Source organism: Lontra canadensis, unplaced genomic scaffold (genome assembly GCF_010015895.1).
Source record: "Lontra canadensis isolate GAN:19392208 unplaced genomic scaffold, GSC_riverotter_1.0 scaffold19, whole genome shotgun sequence".
NCBI lineage: Eukaryota > Metazoa > Chordata > Mammalia > Carnivora > Mustelidae > Lontra > Lontra canadensis.
In genome coordinates, this window is record NW_022631013.1 from 1,765,775 (window position 1) to 1,787,053 (window position 21,279).

General features: G+C 39.2%; 1 protein-coding gene across 16 annotated transcripts in view; it reads right to left on the bottom strand.

Annotated features, from left to right (window-relative positions):
* The window catches only part of ELAVL2 (ELAV like RNA binding protein 2), a 168,809-nt gene that overhangs the window by 32,649 nt on the left and 114,881 nt on the right, over positions 1-21,279 (bottom strand). For all 16 annotated transcript variants that reach the window (XM_032860308.1, XM_032860313.1, XM_032860306.1 and 13 more), the window contains one exon: positions 9,722-9,825. In XM_032860308.1, coding sequence (XP_032716199.1) covers positions 9,722-9,825 — 104 coding nt within the window. The remainder of the gene's footprint in view (positions 1-9,721; positions 9,826-21,279) is intronic.

Consider the following 21,279-nt stretch of genomic DNA (forward strand, 5'->3'; position numbering starts at 1 on the left):
AGGTGAGAGCCACTCTCAGTGACTACAGAATCTTTCTAGGAATACAAACAGGGTCATTTGGGTGAAAACAAATAGGAATAGTCAAATTTCTAAACAGTCATTTAACAAAACTTGTGGAAATGAAAACATTTTCTGAATGACTAGTTTCCACGACCAGGCAGGTGCTTGCTGCTCACCTGAGGGTCAGGGAGGGTCACTTCAAGACTCATTAGCAAACCCAGAACCTATACAGGAAGGATTACACTTCTCTTTCCTATGGGAGGAGGTAACCTTATACTAATGATCAAAAAATGGAGCACATTAGCATGATTTATTGATTTTTTTCACAACCCATGTCTCTATAGCACAAGGTAACTACAATAGCTTTTCAAATATCCAACAAAATTAAACCAACAAACTAAACAGGGTGACTATTTTCATCTAGAAAAAGTAGCTTTTCAATTTCCCCAATTAGATTTCCAAAATACTACTCTACTATAGGAAAGACTGAAAAACGACTTAATATTCTTGATCTTCTCTTTCTGAAAGTCACGGGCCAACACAAGTACTTTCTACCTCTAGATGTTCAGTAACACGCTATACAATAATTGTGTCGTCAGTACCACCCCACCATTTTACAAATGAAAAAGCTAGACCAGAAGAGTGAGAGCAAGACAGAAAGCCAGGACTTACGGCTCAAGGTCTTGATGCCGCATTCAAAGGAGCACTTCTCATTTGGGATGGGGGCATACACGCAACAGACTGCCTATACCCTTTTTAAAACACAGCCCTCCCTCTCTGCTTAACCATCAACAATAGGTCAAAAAACATCCAAAGTAAAACCCCACAAGCCAGATTAGTGCTTGTAGCTTAGAAGTGATGCTAAGGGCAATGACAGGAAAATCTGGCAGAGGTGAGAGATAAAGAAAATGGACCACACGTGCTTTTGTAAAGAGTCTGCAAACAAATGTGACAAATGCACTTTAACTTTTTAAACTCGCATCTAAGACTAGCAAGAACCTACCAGTAAAACATTCTGAATAGGTCGTGTCCTATAGAACAGAGATCTGGACAGTTACTATAATAATTCTCTCCCATTACCATCAAAATACTTAAATCTCTGTGAACTTGCCCATCCACTAACCAGGACCTCCAGACACTGGTTTTCCTCTCAAGCTGGAGGTGTGGATGTCGACAGCACTCAGCCCAAAAGACAGCAGTTTTTCCACGACTAGGAAGAGCTCCGTTTTCTCACACCTAACAGAGATCGGATTCAGAAAGTCTCAAGACAATAAAACATCACAATGAAGGTCCCCAAGAAAATATTCCATTTGTCTGTAGTGGTATCTATAACCCATTTCTAAGGAAAACACCTGAATATCAATAATACAAGATGGAAAGAAAACAATAAAAGCCACCAGTGTCAGCCAACGTGTCCTTACATTCCTGTTCCTAGTGGTGCTATCAGCTGCACTGGGTTTTGAACAAGTCCCTTAACCTGAGCTGCATTTCACTGATCAAAGGGAGTATTTGCCTGGGGTGCTGGGGTGGCTCTGTTAAGCATCTGCCTTTGGCTCAAGTCATGATCTGGAGGTCCTGGGATTGAGCCCCACATCAGGCTCCCTGCTTAATGGGAAATCTGCTTCTCCCACTGACTCTCCCCCAGTCCCACTGCTCTAAATACATAAATCCTTAAAAACAGGGTTGGGTGGGTAGGACGAATGTGCCTACAAAAGACTATTGTTTTTGCATAAATCCAGACAAGTAGAAGGATAAAGTCCTATGCAACTACTACAAAAAGTAGATAAAGCAAGAAATTAAGGGACCCTTCTTCAGAAGTTAGCACACCCATCTTAACCTCTCAAGCTAACTTTACGGGACACACTGAAGCCACTCAACTTCCTGGTAGTACTTCTCCCAAGTCATAAATAAAAGGCCACAAGCCCTACCCTACCCTTAAAGAGCAGTAGAAAAGATAAGCTGACAAGCGTTAACAGTGTCTAGCCGAAATGCTTTTGCTGATACACATCTATGAAATAGGCAGGAAAAGCAGAGCCTTGGAAAATAAAATGATCTATAAATTCCCTCCTAAGAAAGATGGGTTCAATCAAGTGCTGAGACTCTCCCACCATCCCTCTGTCCTGTGATTCACAAGCAGGGGTGAGCAGGAAGCAAGCGGAGACAATGCTACAGGAACCTTCCTCCTCGCCTATCCCTCTGTGCAGGCTCACCTCTGCTCTACCAACCAATCTACAGAAAAGCCATTCAGATAATGCCAAGTTACTGCCCTCTGGAAATTTTCAAATGTCTCCTTTACACTATGAAGGGAACTTGGAAGGAGCAGGAGTAACACTAATAGGCCTGAGTTGGGATGATGAAGTTCTGGACTAGGCTAGGCCACCTGCCCACACTCTCCAGGTCAGCCAAGATGAGTAAGTAACAACCTATGGTGCTTTTTGTGTTTAAAAAAAAAAAAAAAAGAGAAAGAGGGGGCGCCTGGGTGGCTCAGTTGGTTGAACGACTGCCTTCACCTTGGGTCATGATCCTGGAGTTCCGGGATCAAGTCCCACATCAGGCTCTCTGCTCGCTGGGGAGTCTGTTTCTCCTGCTGACCTTTCTCTCCCATTCTTTCTCTCTCTCAAATAAATAAATAAAATCTTAAAAAAAAAAAAAAAAAGAAAGAAAGAAAAAGAAAAAAAAATCAAGCTCACAATGGAGTATTCTACAAACACATGACAAACATTATACAAATAATACCTTATTTTAAATATCTTATTCCTCATTTCCAATGAGGACAATGGTAACTAGTCTCCGTGTGCATATAAGAGTTTTATTTAAATGCACTGAAGGGGTTCTGATAATCTGATGTAGCAATATATTGGTAAAACTTGGCACATGGCTCTGGAAAGTTCCAGACCATGAGTTAAAAAGGAAATTACAATACATCCAGTCTTTATTTTTAAAAAGGCAAAGAAATTATTCACTCAGTTTCCATCCTCACTTCCACTCCTGGTATATACTTTTCCCACTTTTTTTATCCCTCCACAAACCAAAGTCTGACCAGCCAAATAGCAGCTTGGTTAACATCTCAGAAGTTGTCAGTTAATTTGAGGCCTGTCCTTCAGACTATTACTTTCAAATTTCCAAATCTGGTCAAAGTAAAAGGTAAATGATGATCCAAATGCAGCAGTACTGAAATGTGGGGTACTTTATAGGAGATGCTTTGTTTAAGTCTATTAAGCTCACACTTCTACAAACATCTACACTTTGTACCTGCACAGAAAACAAAATCAACTACATAAGGTAAAAGAACACTAGGGTAGCCTGAGATGCTCAGAGATGCAGGATTTCTACAAAATAAAACTTCCCTTCTTCTTAAGTCCAATCCATCAGTGCCCTGCTCGAAACTCTTTCATGGTTCTCCCTCACCTACAATATAAAACCTTGGCATGGCACAGCTGCCTTTTATCATCCCTCAACACTCTCTGGCTCCTTTCTGCATTACTTCCCCTGCTTACTGCTCCAGCTAATTCTATGCGGTTCCCCTACCATCTGCTTTCAAACTTCCCTACAAAAGCATAAACTCTCAGTGTTACTGCTATTATGAAACCCACTTGTCTCAAACACCCCAAAATGGTGCTGCAGATCTTCAAACAGAGCACCCAGCAGGTGGCAAGCCTAACTTCACTTACATTTCCAACTTCCATGACCGTTCCTTCTCAACCCTAAAGAGTCGATGATTTGTGTAGCATTTTCTAATGGTCAGAATTAAATTTTATAAAAGAATGGTTTAAATGGTAAGTGAGAACCAATGCCCTCCCTAGTAATTCTGTACCAAAAACAGGGTGAAGCTAGAGAATGGTTTCCCAGCACAGATTTTACTGTGGTCGATAAACTTTCAACAATGGCAAAGAGAAACATTTAAAACTGTTCTCTCTTTAGGATCGGGTACTACTAAATCATTCCATGATAACCATGAGTTCATTAAATATTTATTAAATAGTTACACCCTTTACAATGCAATTTGGCAGACCATGGAAAACTTAAAAAAAAAAAAAAAAGTAATGAACATTCTCAGTGATGAATAAATTGACTAATTTTACAGATAAAATGGAAACTTAGACGATTAAAAGACTTGCCCAAGATCACAAAGTCAGTTAAAACACTTTATCAATGTCAGGGAGACTAAAATTTCAGAAATGCAGTTCTGTATTCCTCCTATATTAAGGATATAGTTCCACAGGAATAAATTTTTGTGACCCTGGGTTAGGTAAGGGTATCATGCATTCAATACCAAAAACATTTTATTTATTAAAAGAACAAATTCATAAATTAGACCTTGTCAAATCTTAAAACTTTTGTTCTTTAAAAATCCCCATTAATAAAATGAAAAGACAAATAAAAGTAGTAACAATAAGGACATAGTTCATGCTAAACAAACACACAAAAGAAGTCTGTAAAAATGACAGTTACTAGAAAAAGGATAGGCTAGTGAGAAAAAGATATAAATGTAAAAATAATTTAAATCAACACAATGGCTCAGAATAAAGGTCTATTGGCTTTACTTAATTGTTCTCAAACTAACTGAACACTTTAAAAAATAGACACTATTTGTAATTAGTATTTCAATTTTTGTAAAGATTTATTTATTTATTTATTTGGCAGAGAGCGAGATCACAAGTAGGCAGAGAGGCAGGCAGATGGAGGGGGCAAGCAGGCTCCCCACTGAACAGAGAGCCCTATATAGGGCTGGATCCCAGGACCCTGAGATCATAACCTGAGCTGAAGGCACAAGCTTAACCCCCTGAGTCACCCAGGCACCCCAGTATTTCAATTTCTATAACAGTTTTTCCATATGACTTTAAATGGTGGTTTGGTTATTTTAATATCAGAAATTTCCATTAATATATGTCAATTAATAACTTTTAAGCAAAGGTAAAATTTAGGTTGATTTATGTCTGAAAGATTAAAAAAAAAAAAACCTATCTAATCTAAACCAAATTTAGGCAGTTTTTCCATGCTGGTAGGATTTCCAAATAGGGATTTTGTTTTCCTTCAATGGGGCAGAGAAGCCATGATTTTCTCAGGGTACCTACCATTAATAACAAAAAACTTCTATTCCTTGAGATAACATCTCCTACATCCAAGATAAAGCAAGCCCACTTTTGAGAATAACAAATATTTCTACACCCCCTGCAGGAGGGGGAGAAGTTGGGAGTGATGCTGGGAGGAAAGACTTCCATCACCTATTCACAGTACTTGATGGGGGGGATGGGGGGGAGGGAGCATATAAGACTTTTTGGAAATATTCAATATTTTACTCTATTAATTATGAATTTAAGTCTGGTACCATTAACCTAGGCAAAAAATGCATTTTCCCTTGGTGGGTGAAGGGTATTAGCATGAAGCCATACATGTTTCATATACCAGTGTAGATTTTATCAGTACCTGAGACTCCTAAAAACAAAATAAGCAAAGAACATGAAGACTGAACACAGCAGTCACAACTACTGAGATCCCAAACAGTCCACAGAACAAAGGGCTCCCCTGGGGAACAGTGGGGTCTTGATGAGATTCCCACCCCCTTGCCCCAGTTTACAATTTTTGACGCTGTCATGATAAGATTCCCATCCCCCGACACCTGAATTGTGTACATAATATACTACTTTTTCACTACACTCCCTAATATCAGAAGTTAAAAACATCTTGAATTCTTCACACCATATTTACCATCTCAGTGTCTGGGACAATGTGGGCAGGCTTTATCATGACTGCCTCCCACATAGCTCAGAGATGGTGTGACATCACCAGCAAGGTAAGCTGCCAAAACATAAACACCATCAGGAAAAAAATGTGATCCTTAGGAGAAGACAATAACCACTTTGAAACTTTAACCTATGAATGCTATTTATAATAAATATCTTTCTAACGTAAGGTGAACATATTAACTTTTTCTAATTTCTATCTAAGCCATATTTTTTAAAAAGTGAAGATGGTATGAACTTCTTTTTACTCTGAATGCTGAACTATCTATCATTCAGTATGCTAAGAATTATCCACGAGAAGATTATCAAGGTAAAAGATGAAAACAAACTGAACTTTGAATGCAAAAATACCAAATAGATAGAGAACCCACCTATTCAGAAAAGGTACATTTTGGTGGTTTCTACATGCTAGGCCTTAGACGTGCTGTCATGAACTGGAAAGCTTATTAAAAAGCAGATTTCTCAGGGGCGCCTGGGTGGCTCAGTGGGTTAGGCCTCTGCCTTTAGCTCAGGTCATGGTCTCAGGGTCCTGGGATCAAGACCCAAGTCGGGCACTCTGCTCAGCGGGGAGCCTGCTTCTCCCTCTCTCTCTGCCTGCCTTTCTGCCTACTTGTGATTTCTCTGTCAGATAAATAAATAAAATCTTAAAAAAAAAAAAAAGGCAGATTTCTGCATCTCTCCTCTGGACATTGATCCAGTAGCTCAGTAGTGGGCCCAGGAACATGAATTTCTAATTCACTTCTCCTGGTGATTCTAATGCAACCAAGTTTAGGAATAATTTCTTTAGGATTTCGCAGTGCCTGGGGGACTTTGCTTCACTCACGGCAGAAATACTGAATATTTGTCATTTATTCAACACACCATCCATCTATTGCAAAAAACCCTACTGGGCTAATGCTATTAGGAAGCCCCAGGAGAAACTGCTAAATAAACCACCTTTCACAGCACTTGATACACTGCTTCAATATTGCAATTACTAGGAATTCTACCAAATGCATACTAAATGCTAGGTGGCTTGGAAGATTTAACTAGAGGAGCACACAAACATTTGTATACTCATATATGATGTATGTATTAATTAGTCTACTGCAGCTTTCTAAAGGGAAAGAGTTTTGCCACATTAAATGTAAGAGTTTTGTCTTCAACGGCCTGGACTTAGCCAAGCTCTTTGAGCACTAAGGTCTCAACTCTTTTATTGGGGGCAGTGGCTGAAGAAAGTACTTCAGATGGGCTCCCATAGATGGGGAGATTGCTATTCAACTAAAGCAGCATGAAAGGGTATGCCAGGAGTTAAGACTACAGATGTGCAGAGCCTGAGAAGATCAGCTCACTAAGGAAGAGCCAGGTTGACTACCCAGAAAGTAGTAATAACACTGGGTCAACCCCAACGTTAACTCAAACGATAACGGTGAAAGAGCAGGGAAATACAAGAGAGGTTTGAGTGAGAAGTAACATGAGGAGACTGGTATTTATGTAAGTTTAGTCCTACAGTCACTGCCAGGATGGACGCAAGAAGGATAAAAAGGCTAATTTACGGAATGGTATCCCAGAGAATAGAATGGTTTAAGTGGAGCTTCCAAAAGGTACTTGAAGCAGCAAACATGAGGAGAAAACTGGCTCAAGATGTTGCCTAAGAACACACAAAACATGTCTCACTGAAAATAAGAGGGAAAAAAATACAAAGAACAAACAGACAAAATGGTGCTCTATAGTTTTGGAAAATGGTCTGCTTTCCCTCTCAGAGAAATCTGGGCCAAATTGAGGATACCAGCTGTTATCTGATATTTTTACAGGAACTGAATGGGGGCGGGGAAAGAAGTAGCCTGCTGCCTTCCCCACCACTCCCACCCCCATTTTGGAAAATCAGAAGTAGCAGATGTCACAGTTTAAAAGCCACAGGCATTACTGTCCTTTCTTCCACGTATTCTGCCTGAGCAGCTGGGCCCTGAAGAGAAAGCCGGGCATCGGGCAGTGAGGAAGCAGCTGCCGTCAATGGTTTCCTTGCAGGCCATGGAAATTTATTCTCTGGCGACCTGTTTCCCCCGCATTTCTGCCTTCTTATGGACATTACTGCAGAAGAACTTACAGCAAAAGAACTGACTCACTAGAATGAAATAAGGGCGGCTATTTCTGGAGTGAGAAAAGGGTATGTTCTGGTATGAGCCATCCCAACCATCTATTCCAATTTCTTCTTAACCACAACTCAGGATCTCAACACTAAGATAAATTAGCAGCAATTCTGGAAATCAATTTAACATGAGGAGGCCTGCAAACGTCCTCAGGAAGACAGAGGGCACACAAAACAATCTGAAGGTAACTGGATATTAGAGGTCTTTTCTTTTTTTTAACAGCATTTGTTATTATTTAATAGTAATAGTGCTTAATAGTACTAGTAAAAGGTTAACCTTTGTGACCCCCCCAAAAGTGTGCAGAAAAGTATGGAAATTAGAAAAAGCAATCCAGATTTAAAAAAAAAAAAAAAAGTCTTTGTGATTGTAGACTATATTAGAAATCTAATTTTTTCCCCCTCAGATTTTGGTAGCATAATTACCAGCTCATTATCTGGCTAAAGTGAATATTTTCAGAGGACATTTTCTTAATCGACGATTCTCGGACATCTTACATCCAAATGTATTTGGGAGCCCCCCCCCCCCATATAGTTCCTTTTAGATGAGACAGATCTGAGAGGCATTTTTCCTATGGGCCAACAAATACAAAGAATGAGATGTCAAAACTATCCAGAGCTAATGAATTACCTTAGCTGACAATTCTGAGAGAAGCAACTTTTAAACACAAAGATGACACTGCATTTCCAGATTTCTGAAAAAATGAGCAGAAATCTTCTAGACACATCTCTAAGCAAGATGGATGCCACAGTCAGCCTTGACTAACTTCCCCTCACCACTTCAGGCTATAGTCTGAGCTGACTTCTTAAATCAAGGGTAGAAAATAGGTTCCAACTTGAGTCAATTGATAGAGGTTGTCTGGAACATTATTTTGAAAAATATTTGGGAGTCACATATAGACTGCCAATCAATCATGGCAGTCTGTCTCACAATGTCTGCACTGGGCAGGAGAAGCAAAATTGATGGCACGTGCACTAAGCACTTGCCAGAAGCAATATCCGTTTTATTTTCTAAAGGAAAAAATATCTATACTCCAAATTGTATTAACTTCTTATCCAGATACAATCTATGTCGGCATTTCAAAAATTCAAAAAAGCCAGAACATATCCACAGATTACTGACCAATTGTCTTAAAAAACTTAACAGGAAAAACAACCTGTGTGGCACATAAGCAGTTCCAGTCAGTCTCCTCAAAGTCAGAGCAGAGTCAGAACAGAGCCGAAGGACCACATCCAGCCTGCAAGCTGTTTTTTATGATCTATGAGCTAAGAATGATTTTAACATTTTTAAATGACTGGGACAAAATAAAAAAACTTTTGTGACACATAACAAGACATGAAATTCAAGTTTCAGCTTCCATAAATAAGGTTTTCTAAGATCATAGTCATATCCTTTCATTCACACAGTTATTGGCTGCAGTTGCTTCAAGGTACACAGGCAGAGCTGAGAAGTCATGACAGAGGCTGCACGACCCACAAAGCCTAACGTATTTACTACCTGGCCCTTTATAGAACAAGTCTGCCAAGTCCTGGGCTCAAAGAACTGGTCAAAGGTTTCCTCCAAGCTTTACAGAAAGTAAATAACTCCAAAGGAAGGAGATTTAATTCAGCAGGCTTCATGGAGTACTTAGTGAAGAAAAGATGCTGCTGCCCCCCACCTTGTTAATACAGGCGTGATTATATAAAGTACTCGTGAATAGTTTCCCAATCACGCAACAAGCAAAAAATTCTGCTATGCCTCCTTGAGAAGTGTCTATGTGGGCATGAAACAAAGGAAAAGAAGTACAAGAAGACTTGAATTCTTTTTTAATCTCTGTTCTGCAAGTAGATATAAAAAATTTTTTAAACATACTTTTATTGTTTTGGTTTGAAGTCTCAATCCATTCAGGGTGTTGATAGCTTTCTCTGCATCCTTAGGGTCAATGTAGTTCACAAAGCCATATCCCAAGCTCTGCCCTAATGAAAGGGAAGGAGAAAAAGGCATATATTAGTTCTACACCACTGATGACAGAGATCCACTCTCATTCTGGCATATGGTCTTGTCATTAACACCAGCACGGCTTCTCAATAGTAAAAAGAAGTCTACATTAATTCTCCTAGAAATATACATGTGGGTTTTTTTTTCAGCTACTGTCTACTATATTTGCAAGTGTAAACATCAGTTAGAACTCAGCAAGCTGTGCATTTAAAAACAAAACAACAACAACAAAAAAACCCCACACATCTCTAAAGCATTCCATCAAACATGCCCTGCCTGAGCCAGAGCACCCAGCAGCAAATGAAACGTTCAGCTTCAGAAACTGTGGGTGCAAGTCTCCACCAAGCTGCTGAGTGGGCTTCACGGGCACGACTTTTTCAGTTTCATTTTCTTTACCCATAAAAGGGGAAGGCATCAAGCATCAACCAAGAATCTACCAGCATTCTGTACACTGTACTCTGACAAATTTACAGACTTTACCGAGTACAACTATTTCCACCTAAAAGGTGAAGAACTTTATGTTCACATGTGCACATATATGTATACGTGCACATTTATTTTATAGAAGACCCTCTTCAAATAAACGGAGTATGATTTTCTAAAAGAGATTTGATGACCTATATAAGGATACAGGAAAATCTGAATACAAAAATTTATACTGAGAACATCTAAGCCAATGAGAACATGTAGGGAAGGAAAAAAGAGTATAAACAAAAATAATAAAAACACAATTTCTCAAGATTTGCTTAACAAGGAGTATTGTGTTGTTTTTCCCTATCATCTGAGCTGTTTAACCCCTGAATCAATGACGTCCCAACTCTCAAACAAAATGGAGGGTATTCAAGGGATTGAAATCAATGAAATGCACACATAAGTGAAGCCAATCCGAAAGGCCAATTTTTCAACCAAGAGGAAGTTTCTCAGTTTCAGAAGGTAAGAAACAGTAAGTAAAATAGGTTAACAAAAATCGATATAAGACCAGTTTAGTCTACTGAAAGTCAAACCAAACTAATTGAGGGTTTCCCAGAAGATGCTCGGTAAAGGTCCAAATACATTTTATTAAATATATTTCTTTTCATCAATTTCATAGCAAACTGAGGGTCCCCCCCCCCTTGTTGGGGCACTTTAGATACATGTGGTTATGAATACAGATATTTGGATGGCCACTCTGGTTACCCTAATGTGGTTTCCTATTAACTACCAAAAAAAGAGAGAGAGACAGAACACTAAATATAGTACCAAATAACCATGAAAACATGTGGTTGTATTTTGGGACCACTACCAGAATCTGGGTGTTGTAAACACCCAAAACTAATATGTTAATTTACCTCAATTAAAAGGGAAAAAAAAGAATTTGGGTAATCATTGCTAACATATACCCTGTTATCAAATTGTATTTTTTTTTTATATTTTTAAAAAAAGAGGGTGACGAAAGAGCTAAAACTAATTCGGTTCATTATTTTTTTTTCTCACACTAATCAGAGATTTTGTTTTACTCACAGTTCTATTTTTAAGTTGTTCCATGGGAAGCCACTGTATTTTAAGCATTCAGCTTTTTACTAATTCAACATTTACCGTGGGTCTGTCGCATGCATAGTGCCCTCTTATGAAATGTGCTTCAGTTCTATTGTCGTTGAGCAGGATTCAAGTGGGCTAAACATAAAAGCTGCTCAAGCAAGCAGTTTAAGACAGAAAGACAAGCTTTGGAGACAGACACACAGGAGTTCTAATCTTGCCTCTGCTGTTTACCAGCTCTCTGACTTTGAAGAAGCTGCTCACCTTCTATGATAGCCACATCTCCCTTATTTCTAAAATGAGAGTAATTTCTACCCAACAAGGTTGCAGAGGCCATGATGAGAGAATATTCACTACTGATGGAAGTAAATTATTTCAGTCAAAAGTTAAAGTAAGAAAAGTAACATATATTCACTAGATTTTAATGAGGTTCCATGTATTTATTTAAAATTTAATCAGGAAGACCCCTGGGTGGCTCAATCCATTTATCGGTTAAGCATCCAACTCTTGATTTTGGCTGGGGTACTGAATTCAGGGTTGTGGAATCAAGCCCCTCGTTGGGCTCTGCTCCAGATTCTCCGTCTCCCTCTGCCCTCCGTCCCCACCTAACACTTGTGCTAAGTAAATAAAATCTCTTAATAAATAAATAAATAAACCAGGAAAATGCTACAAATATAATGGAGAAAGGAAAGATGAACATTGTATAGTTTTATCACACTGCTATTCTATAATAAAATGTATCAAATCAATTATAACCGTATTAACAGTCTATTTCTCCTATCTATGGCACTATCCTCACACCTGCATTTTAGCAGCTTCTAATTAATCGAAGTGCTTTTTCAACCTTGGTCACACACTGGAATCATCTACAAAGCTTTAAAAAAATATATGAAACAACAAAAAAAAAAACCTAATACCGGAGTCCTTTTCCCAAAGATTTTTAGTTTATTGGTCTATTTGAAGCACTGGTACCAGGTTTTTGAAATCCTGGAGATTCTAACATGCAGCCAAGGTTGAGAATCAGTTTTAATGGCAAGAGAGAGAATCTGGGGCTGCAAATCTGGCATCTGGAACCCTTGAGAGGGGCCATGTACTAAGGGTCTGGGCATGTGAAGAAACCCTGCAGAAAGACTGTCTTTTTTATAGATCCGTTTTCAGATACAAGTGGATGTCTTCCCTCCAAAACCTTCAAGTTCAGAGAAACTGTTTACTGGCCTGAGGAGGTCACTCTCAGGAGTTGGGTCACTCTGGAGTTGGGTCACTCGGTAAAGTAAAAAGCCTACTCTGTAAGTCCCCACTTAGCCCTCCGACTGGCCTCTGAGCGCTTACTCCTAAGCATATGGTAGGCACTCAAAAGCTTGCTAAATGAATAAATGAGAAACACAGTGGTGTTATGTATTTAACCAAAGGCATGATTACCAGTATCACAGCAGATGATCCATCCACTAAATGGGTCTTTGACTTGACCGCCCACCCACAGCAATCATGGCTAGCTTTAACAGTGAGTCAGCCATGTTTCTACTACCTGGAAATCAACTACACTCAGACAACATTTTACCCCTAAATGAGTTCTCCTCCACAAAGTTTCTAATTTGCTTATTGGCATTATTAGAAAGAACACCAGCCATCAATCAAAATGTGCTGCAGTAAGCAAAATTTTACGATTAATCTAAGGAAGACAATACAGAAGGAGGTATTTGCTGCAAAATCTACTATAGGAGATGAATTAGCATGTTGGCACTCAAAGTGCAAGGGAGTTAGGCGCTTGAGCGATTTTCATTTTAAGGTATTATTAAATGCTTACAGTATAAGGTTTCACAGATGATACCAAGATAGGCAAGACTCCCCCCCGCATTCTCACCTTCTAGTTCTGTGGTATTTCGCTGTTTAATTTTAGCCTCACACGTATCAGGTGATATACTCAGTTTCCTCTTTTGAAAGGGAGATATGATTTTTGAAGCTGGACAAGGTCAATCAGCTCCCTCAAATCAAAAGAGCAGGTGAGAAGTAGTGGTCAGGATTTGAATCCAGAACTCTCAAATGCTAAGCTCTTCTGCACTCAAATCATAGCTAGTTAATACATGAATTCAGGGGCGCCTGGGTGGCTCAGTGGGTTGAGCCTCTGCCTTGGGCTCAGGTCATGATCTCAGGATCCTCGGATCGAGCCCCGCATCGGGCTCTCTGCTCGGCGGGGAGCCTGCTTCTCCCTCTCTCTCTATGCCTGCCTTTCTGCCTACTTGTGATCTCTGTCAAATAAATAAATAAAATCTTAAAAAAAAAAAAAAAGTACATGAATTCAGACCTCATCTTCAATATGCTTGAAGTATAATGTAACTTGGCATTTTCGAAGAGGGTTCTACCACAAAATGTTTTGAGACCGTTGTTCACTATCTCATATTCCTGTACCTCATGTGCAAATATCAGTTTCACTATGTATGAATTTCAATGTTATTATTCATTCCTATGACAAAGTAAAGTGCATCTTATATAGTGACCACTTCACTTCAGGTTATCCTAAATGAGTGCAGATTTTTAAAAAATAAAAGCAGTATCAAGTCAAAATCAAGAAAGATTATTTAGCCAGGATCCACTGTTTCACACTCTTTATTCATCAGCTAGTAACCGTCATAAACCACCAGGGAAGGCTTGGAAACCAAGCATCATCTATCCATACCATCCAAATCTAGTTTTCAAATCATTCTGAATTTAGAACGTGCATATTGATAATCCCAAAACCAAGAATCGTTTCTTTAAAAAAAAAAAAAAAAATGTATAAAGCTCTACATTTAAATTCCAAGTATAAAGAAACCCAACGTGATTAAAAGAAAACTGAACAAAATGACAAAGCTTAGTCTCTTCCCCCCCCAAAAAAAAAATCCTATCTATAAAAGGCAAAAAATTCCTTCTGGTAACTGGACATCAAGAATAACGTCAACATCACTTGTCCCCAGCTATCCTCCTTACAAGCAACCTGTGGTCTTAAGGCCCGCAGGGATTTTTGGAACCATTAATCCAAGCCTTGGTCCGAATGGCCATGGCTAGGATTCTAGAATCCCACTACAAAGAAAACAACATGAACAATCATATGGCCTAAGACCTCCACACAGGCACTGAAGACTCCAGGTAAATACCACACTTCAGCACACATGCTCTATACACTGCATGTGTGAATGCCTTTGTTTTGCACTGTCCTTTTTAATCTAGAATGTATGCCACAGAAGAAGATGCCTTCTTCACAAGAAGTAGAAAAATCACTTATAAACTGCTCCCAGCATGAGGAGAACAGTGAGAAGCAGGCTACTTAGAACCACAGTCAAGTGATGTAAGCACAGAGCTGAAGCACTCCACAGGCCTCTGAATGGGACGGAGGCCCATCAAGAGCCACACGGGGGTCAGGGCAGGAAGAGGAAAACAGGAAGAGTCCTTATAGTAACAAAGTGCTGGGGAGACACACAGTAAACTCCAATTTATCCCAAACTGTGCATAATTCAAAGCAGCAGCTATTCCCCTGCCACCTACATTGCTTTTAATAGCATACTTTAATTAAAAATTTAATTGCATATTTTAATTAAAAATACACAATCTTCTGGACCCATTTAATTCAAGGGTCACTTTATTTAGTCTTTTCTATTTCAGATTACTACCAATGTGCAGAATATCAAATTACCTCCTCAGGTTTAAAGGTAAAAAACCACCATAATTCTTGATCATAAACCTGGTACAACTAATATTAAGTGAGACCCTTCTGAACATGGAACTGTGGACAGTAAAGCTCTGTATTACAAAAAGCCATCCTATATATTCTCACCAATATTTAGCATTCATTTGTTTAACAATTATAGAAAGTCTACTTTCTGTTAGTCCAAAGACAAAAATTTTCTCTTCATTAAACCCTAAATCCTGGGGTGCTGGGGTGGGTCAGTCAGTTAAGCATCCAACTCTTGGTTTCCATTCAGGTCATGATCTCACGGTGATCGCAGGGTCCTGAGAGCATGCCTCTCAGCAGGCTCTCTGCTCAGAAGGGAGCCTTGCTTGAAGTTCTTCCTCTCTCTCCCTTTGCCCCTCGCCCCTCTCCCCACTTACTGGCACGCTCACTCACTATCTCTCTCTAAAATAAACAAATAAAATCTTTGTAAAAACAAAAACAAAAAACCTTACATACAGTTAGAAGGACACAAAACAACAAGCTCCAGTGTATCAGAAGAAAGTAAAGGCTAAGGGGATAAGAAAAAAAGAGAGGAGAATGTGGGGGAGAGGGGTCAGGACTCCAATTTAAATAGAATGGGCCTCATCCAGAAGGTAACATCTGATCCAAGACTTAAAAGAGTAACTCACAGTCTAACAAGACAGCTCTGTAAGACAGACTTTGACGCAAGGGGTATTTCATAAGGATATCCCATCCTGTCAGTTCTACCAGCTAAATCTGCCCTCCTCCCCATCCCCTCTGCATTAGCACAGGTCCTCATGTATTATTCTAACCTGGATTACTGCTACAATACCTTAAGCCATCACCCTTTCCCTAGACTCCTGTAACTCCTAAACCAGTTGTCCACCATGATGTTGCCCAGATGATCTTCCTAAAACATAAATCCATTTCTTCTGTGGTTTCAAAGGTGGTCATCGGCTTCTTGCTTACTTCCACTACTCCTCCACACATACCCTGAAATGAACACTCAGTTTCCTGTGCCTGGAATACACAACTCCAACTCGTCAACTCCCACATATCCTTTGAGACTTTCTCTAAGACCCTTTACCTGACGCAACTTGTCCCACACCCAGTACACACTGTTCAATGCACCTCAGTCCTTTCACAGCCCATATATTATATACCTTTAACTTTGTACACGTGGGTAGTGAGTCCACTTGGATTACGGTCTCCCCACCCTGCTTTAAACTACTGAGCAAAGGCAAGCTGAGCATAGTTCCTGACATAGAAAACCCTAGCACAGATTATTAACTACACGCTTACAGAATCAAAGAACAAATGAGCTAATGAACAAAGGAAGAGCCGTCTGCCTTTCAGAAAATTATGGTTTAGAGGAGAGATACCCTGCTCCCCATGTCCCTACATTGTTCCAGAAGGACGACAGAACAAAGGTGTTCAAATGTTAGTGTTCTGTCCTTCTAAGGGAGTGGTGTGTGATATATTTTTTTAAATAGTTCATGTAAAATTTTTCATGAAAAATTTCTACAGATACCATTTAAATGAAATCTCAATTTTAAAAAATAATGTCACCTAGAGTAATTTGATAGATTTACATAAATCCGTTTCACAAATCTGTAAGTATGAATTATGGGATGTCAGCATATAATTTTGTTGAAAGTGCTTTTTCACTAATATAATTAAGTCTGCCGAGACTATTCATGTACAAGTCAAATAAAATGCAGAGTGAATTCTGTAAAAACCTGGTAGTTGAATCAACAATAAAAGGTGACTACTCTGATTGATGTGTATCTATTATTTCATTTAGAGCAGTAGCAATGTTTTATGAAATAAAAAAGGACAAAAGCAGCATAAATCTTTTCTAAATCCCACAGTTAGCAGAAACAGGTCACTATGGTCCTGTCTGACAAGCAAGACTATTTGCAATCTGAGGTCTAAGAATGTAATAATTTAAAAAAGAAAGAAAGAAAGAAAGAAAAAGATTCACTGTCTCCAAATAAGGCCCCAATATAAAACCTTATCCCCTAACCAAAAAAAGCAAATAATTTGAATCAAGAAAACAAGTTTACTCTGGGGGAGGGGGCAACAGTGCAATTTTTGTTTTTAAAGACAGACCCACCCATTTCCATCATTGGAACACCCTTGCTTCCTCCTTCCCCCAACACACACTAAAGTTGCAAATGTGTTGTGCTTCTTCAGATGGACTTCCTGTTCTTGGGCATTGGTTATGTGTGTCTGCTCAGACAGGCTGTGCGCTGCAACTCTGGCACCAAAGCAAAGAGGACCAGACTTTACAAAGGAGCTCTCTTAATATATCAGATCTGATGTGTAACAAAACCATGTGGATACCACACATCAGGGGGAAGGTTTGAGAGAATAGTAGCAGAACAGAGGGATGCAATCCTCTCCAGTCACGTTTCCTCTCCAAATTTTAATTCCTGACTTAGCCTGAGTCTCCTCAGATGCAGCATGCCAGATGCAGCAAGACCTTTCACTTAAACACTCAACTAACTCTGGTCAAATTAAACAGGTCCTCCTAGCTGCCCTCTAATGAGGAAGATCAAATTGTGAGGCAGAGGTCTAGTGAGATCCTATTACTACAAAACAAGCCAGCCTCCCTGAAAGCTCAGAGCATTTTTACCAGCTTCCCAAAGGACATTACCAGGGATTAGCACAAGAAGGAGAATTCAACCTAGAGGCTCACATAACACAGAAAACAGATGGCTCACTCGAAGACTTATCTTCTACCCAAATGCTAATAAAGCTGGCCTAAGACTAAAACGTCCCAATATTTTAAAAAGGTTTTCAGGACTTCACAGATACATTGAGATAACAGAGAAGAGTTTAAATTGTAACTTTTCTGCTGAAATCAAAGTTGTAAATAGTGATCATTTGGTAAATATTTCCTAAGCACCCTAATTCTAGAGGGAGCTCTTAACATCCTCAGCACCAAAGCATTTTCCTTTCAAGTTAATTTTAATGGCCATATCTGTCCTCTGATTATGCAACTCTATTTTCCTATGGTTCCAATCCCCGTAATTACGAATCCGCTGGCAATGCAGCATGACCTTGCTTAAGCTGGTGAAACTGTGGATTCTTAATACATCACAATTTCAGACAACATTAAGAACTCCCACACAATCCGGTCTTAGGCTATTGAGAACAGCAACAGCATATTAAATTCTTCAGTACTACACATGGGTACTAAGATGTCTTACATTTAAGACCAGGAAAATTAGGAAATATGATCTTTATCCAAAGTGAGGAAAATAAACCAACTGCTCAAGCACATAAACATCTTAGAATAAGACTTCACCTTGGAGATTCTCTAGCCAGAGACATGGTGAACTACTTTAACATCTCAACACCACAGTTAAAACAAAAGCCAGCTCTCATTTCGTACTAATTTAGGTAGTTGCCCTCAAAGAAAAATCAGCAGTGTCACCTTAAATACTGCAACTGCCCCCATAAGGAGAACAAAAGCCAAAAAATGGCAGGTGGCCAGAAGGTCAGACACTACAGTTCTAAAAACAAAAAACAAAACAAAAGCCCTAGCAACTTTTTTTGTTTAAAAAAAAAAAAAAACCTGAAACATAAACAAAAACAAACCAACAATTCTGAGCTAAGGCAAAACTTCTTTCAGGGGCCCCTGGGTGGCTCAGTCATTAAGTGTCTACCTTCCACTCAGGTCATGATCCCAGGGTTCTCTGCTCAGCGGGAAGCCTGGTTCTCCCTCTTCCACTCCCCCTAGTTGTGTTCCCTCTCTCACTGTGTCTCTGTCAAATAAATAAATAAAATCTTTAAAAAAAAAAAAAAAAAAAAAAACCTACTTTCAGCAGATCTAGGTATGCTGCCATATTCTCATTTCTTTATTAACGAACTCTCTACAAATTTTTTTTTAAGTAGGCCCCACATCCAGCATGGAGCCCAACATAGGACTTGAACTCATGACCCTGAGATCAAGAATCAGATGCTTAACTGAATGACGTACCGGGGCACCTTTATACAAATTTCTTTTAATTCTACACACACACACACACACAAAAGTGCACGCACTTGAGTTATTTGTTTTACCTTGTGCTTTCCTAAAAGGCAATGGAGTTGTTCAAGTAAGTATCATTTGAGATGAGGGCAAAAGAACTGTGTACCTCAAAATATTGTTGTGGTAAAGAGAGAAACCAATTAACAACTGCAGTAGTAAAAAGGGCATCTGCTGTTGCTTGCACTACCAGCTAGTGTCAATCTATGTACACACATACACACACACTGGTGAGCAGTTCATCAAAAAGCAATACAGCTTCTTGGGGCACTTGGGTGGCTCAGTGGGCTAAAGCTCTGCCTTCGGCTCAGGTCATGATCCTGGAGTCCTGGAATCAAGTCCACATCGGGCTCTCTGCTTGGTAGGGAGCCTGCGTCCTCCTCTCTCTCTCTCTCTCTCTCTCTGCCTGTCTCTCTGCCTACTTGTGATCGCTGTCTGTCAAATAAATAAAGTCTAAAAAGAAAAAAAGAAAGAAAAGCAATACAGCTTTTTAATGTGTTTTTCTCTCTTTGTAAGATATTTTTTTATTTAGATATTTTAAGAAGAAAAATTTAAACATCCTAATAAAATACCAGAATTAGCTCGGTGCCCCTTGAAACTGTGTCAAAGAATCTCAAAAACCACTATGATGAGCTCCCTGCTTTGTCCAGAACAATGGGAAATATTAGTCTATAAATCCCACCACTTCTACCTGATTAAAAATCTTGTAAGAGATAAATTTTCTTCTTGAATACATAATAGTTTGCATTAAACAAAAACAAAAAACACTCTCTCAACCAAAAGGTAAAAGTTAACCAGGCAAAGCCTTCCAATACAAAAAGCTCAGTAAGTCTGCGGGAAAAGTCTGTTCCTACTGGTCCATGAATGCTTTTTTTTGAAGCTCTCTAGAAACAAACGGTATCACTGCCTAATTATAAATTGCCATCAAGCAACTAATAAGTCTTACATTACACATACTCATATTTAATTCTCATAATAAAGCTCTGCGTAGATAGATCTGTACCAATTTTATAGTTATAAATTTGGAGGCCCAGAGATGCTAAGTAACTTGCTCAAAGGCATATAATAAGCTGGTTAATGGTAATTAGGTTTCTTCAAAGTCAAGGTTGACCTTTCCAAACTTGATCTTCCCAGCATACACTTCACTGATTTTGGCCAAGTTCGGGAATTACACTGAAGCAGAGTCCCATGCATCCAAAGATCACATGTTTTCAACCAAGATATTCATAATCTTCAAATACACCTGCAATTTTTTTCTTGTTGTCATGTAATCGATTAACTGAAACCACCATTCTTTCCTAATCCATCAAGATGCTATGTACAAGAGAAGAAAAAAAAAAAAAAAAAAAAACCTAGGGGGAGAGGAAAAAGGAATGGCATGCTGCAGGTGCACAAACCATTAAAATCCTCAAAACAAATCCATCATTACAAAACAGATTAGAGATATCCACATTATAAAAAGATTCATTTAAAACAGGACTTGATTTGCATACTCTTTTTCCAGAAACGCAGAAAGCAATTCTTATGGCTAAAGCCAAACATGTTTGCTACTGCCAAAATGGTCTCCCACACAAGACACTTCTCTCGTCAGCAGATTGCATTAAAAATGCTTTCATACGCACAGTGTGGTTTCCTAGCTGAAGAAAAGCAGGTGGGATCAATACCACATGCTCTCTGCCCTCTGAAGACCTTCGCTCAGAAATTTAAAGCATGACAGTAAACAAGGGAGATGCAGTCTCCTAATGAACACGGAACATCTACGGTTAATGACTGGCATTTCATGCTCAACCAGCACAAACTTGCAAAAGATATATTTAGTTGGCTGAAACGCAGAAGAAACTTGGGAGTTTCCTGACAGAGAAATAAGGAAATAGGCATACGGAGGAGAGCTAATGTGTAGAGAAAGACAGAGGAGATGGTCGGACTAAAGGCACGCTGAATGAACAGCACGTGATCTTTAAGAATGAAGCAGACCATAAGAACGGGGTGCCCCACATGAAGGTCGGCAGCCATACTGCAGCATATACCAAGCAGGGATGGACAACAAAGAAAGATGAGAGAGAAACCGAGAGAGAAACCTAGAGAAATCAGGGAAGTAACTCTGGAAGCCTAGAACAATCAGGACATACAGATCTGGGATCAAGAAGACCAATGAGAAAGAAATATTGATAGGCCAGAAAGGGGATCAGACCCAAATGCCTTTCATTCAAGTCC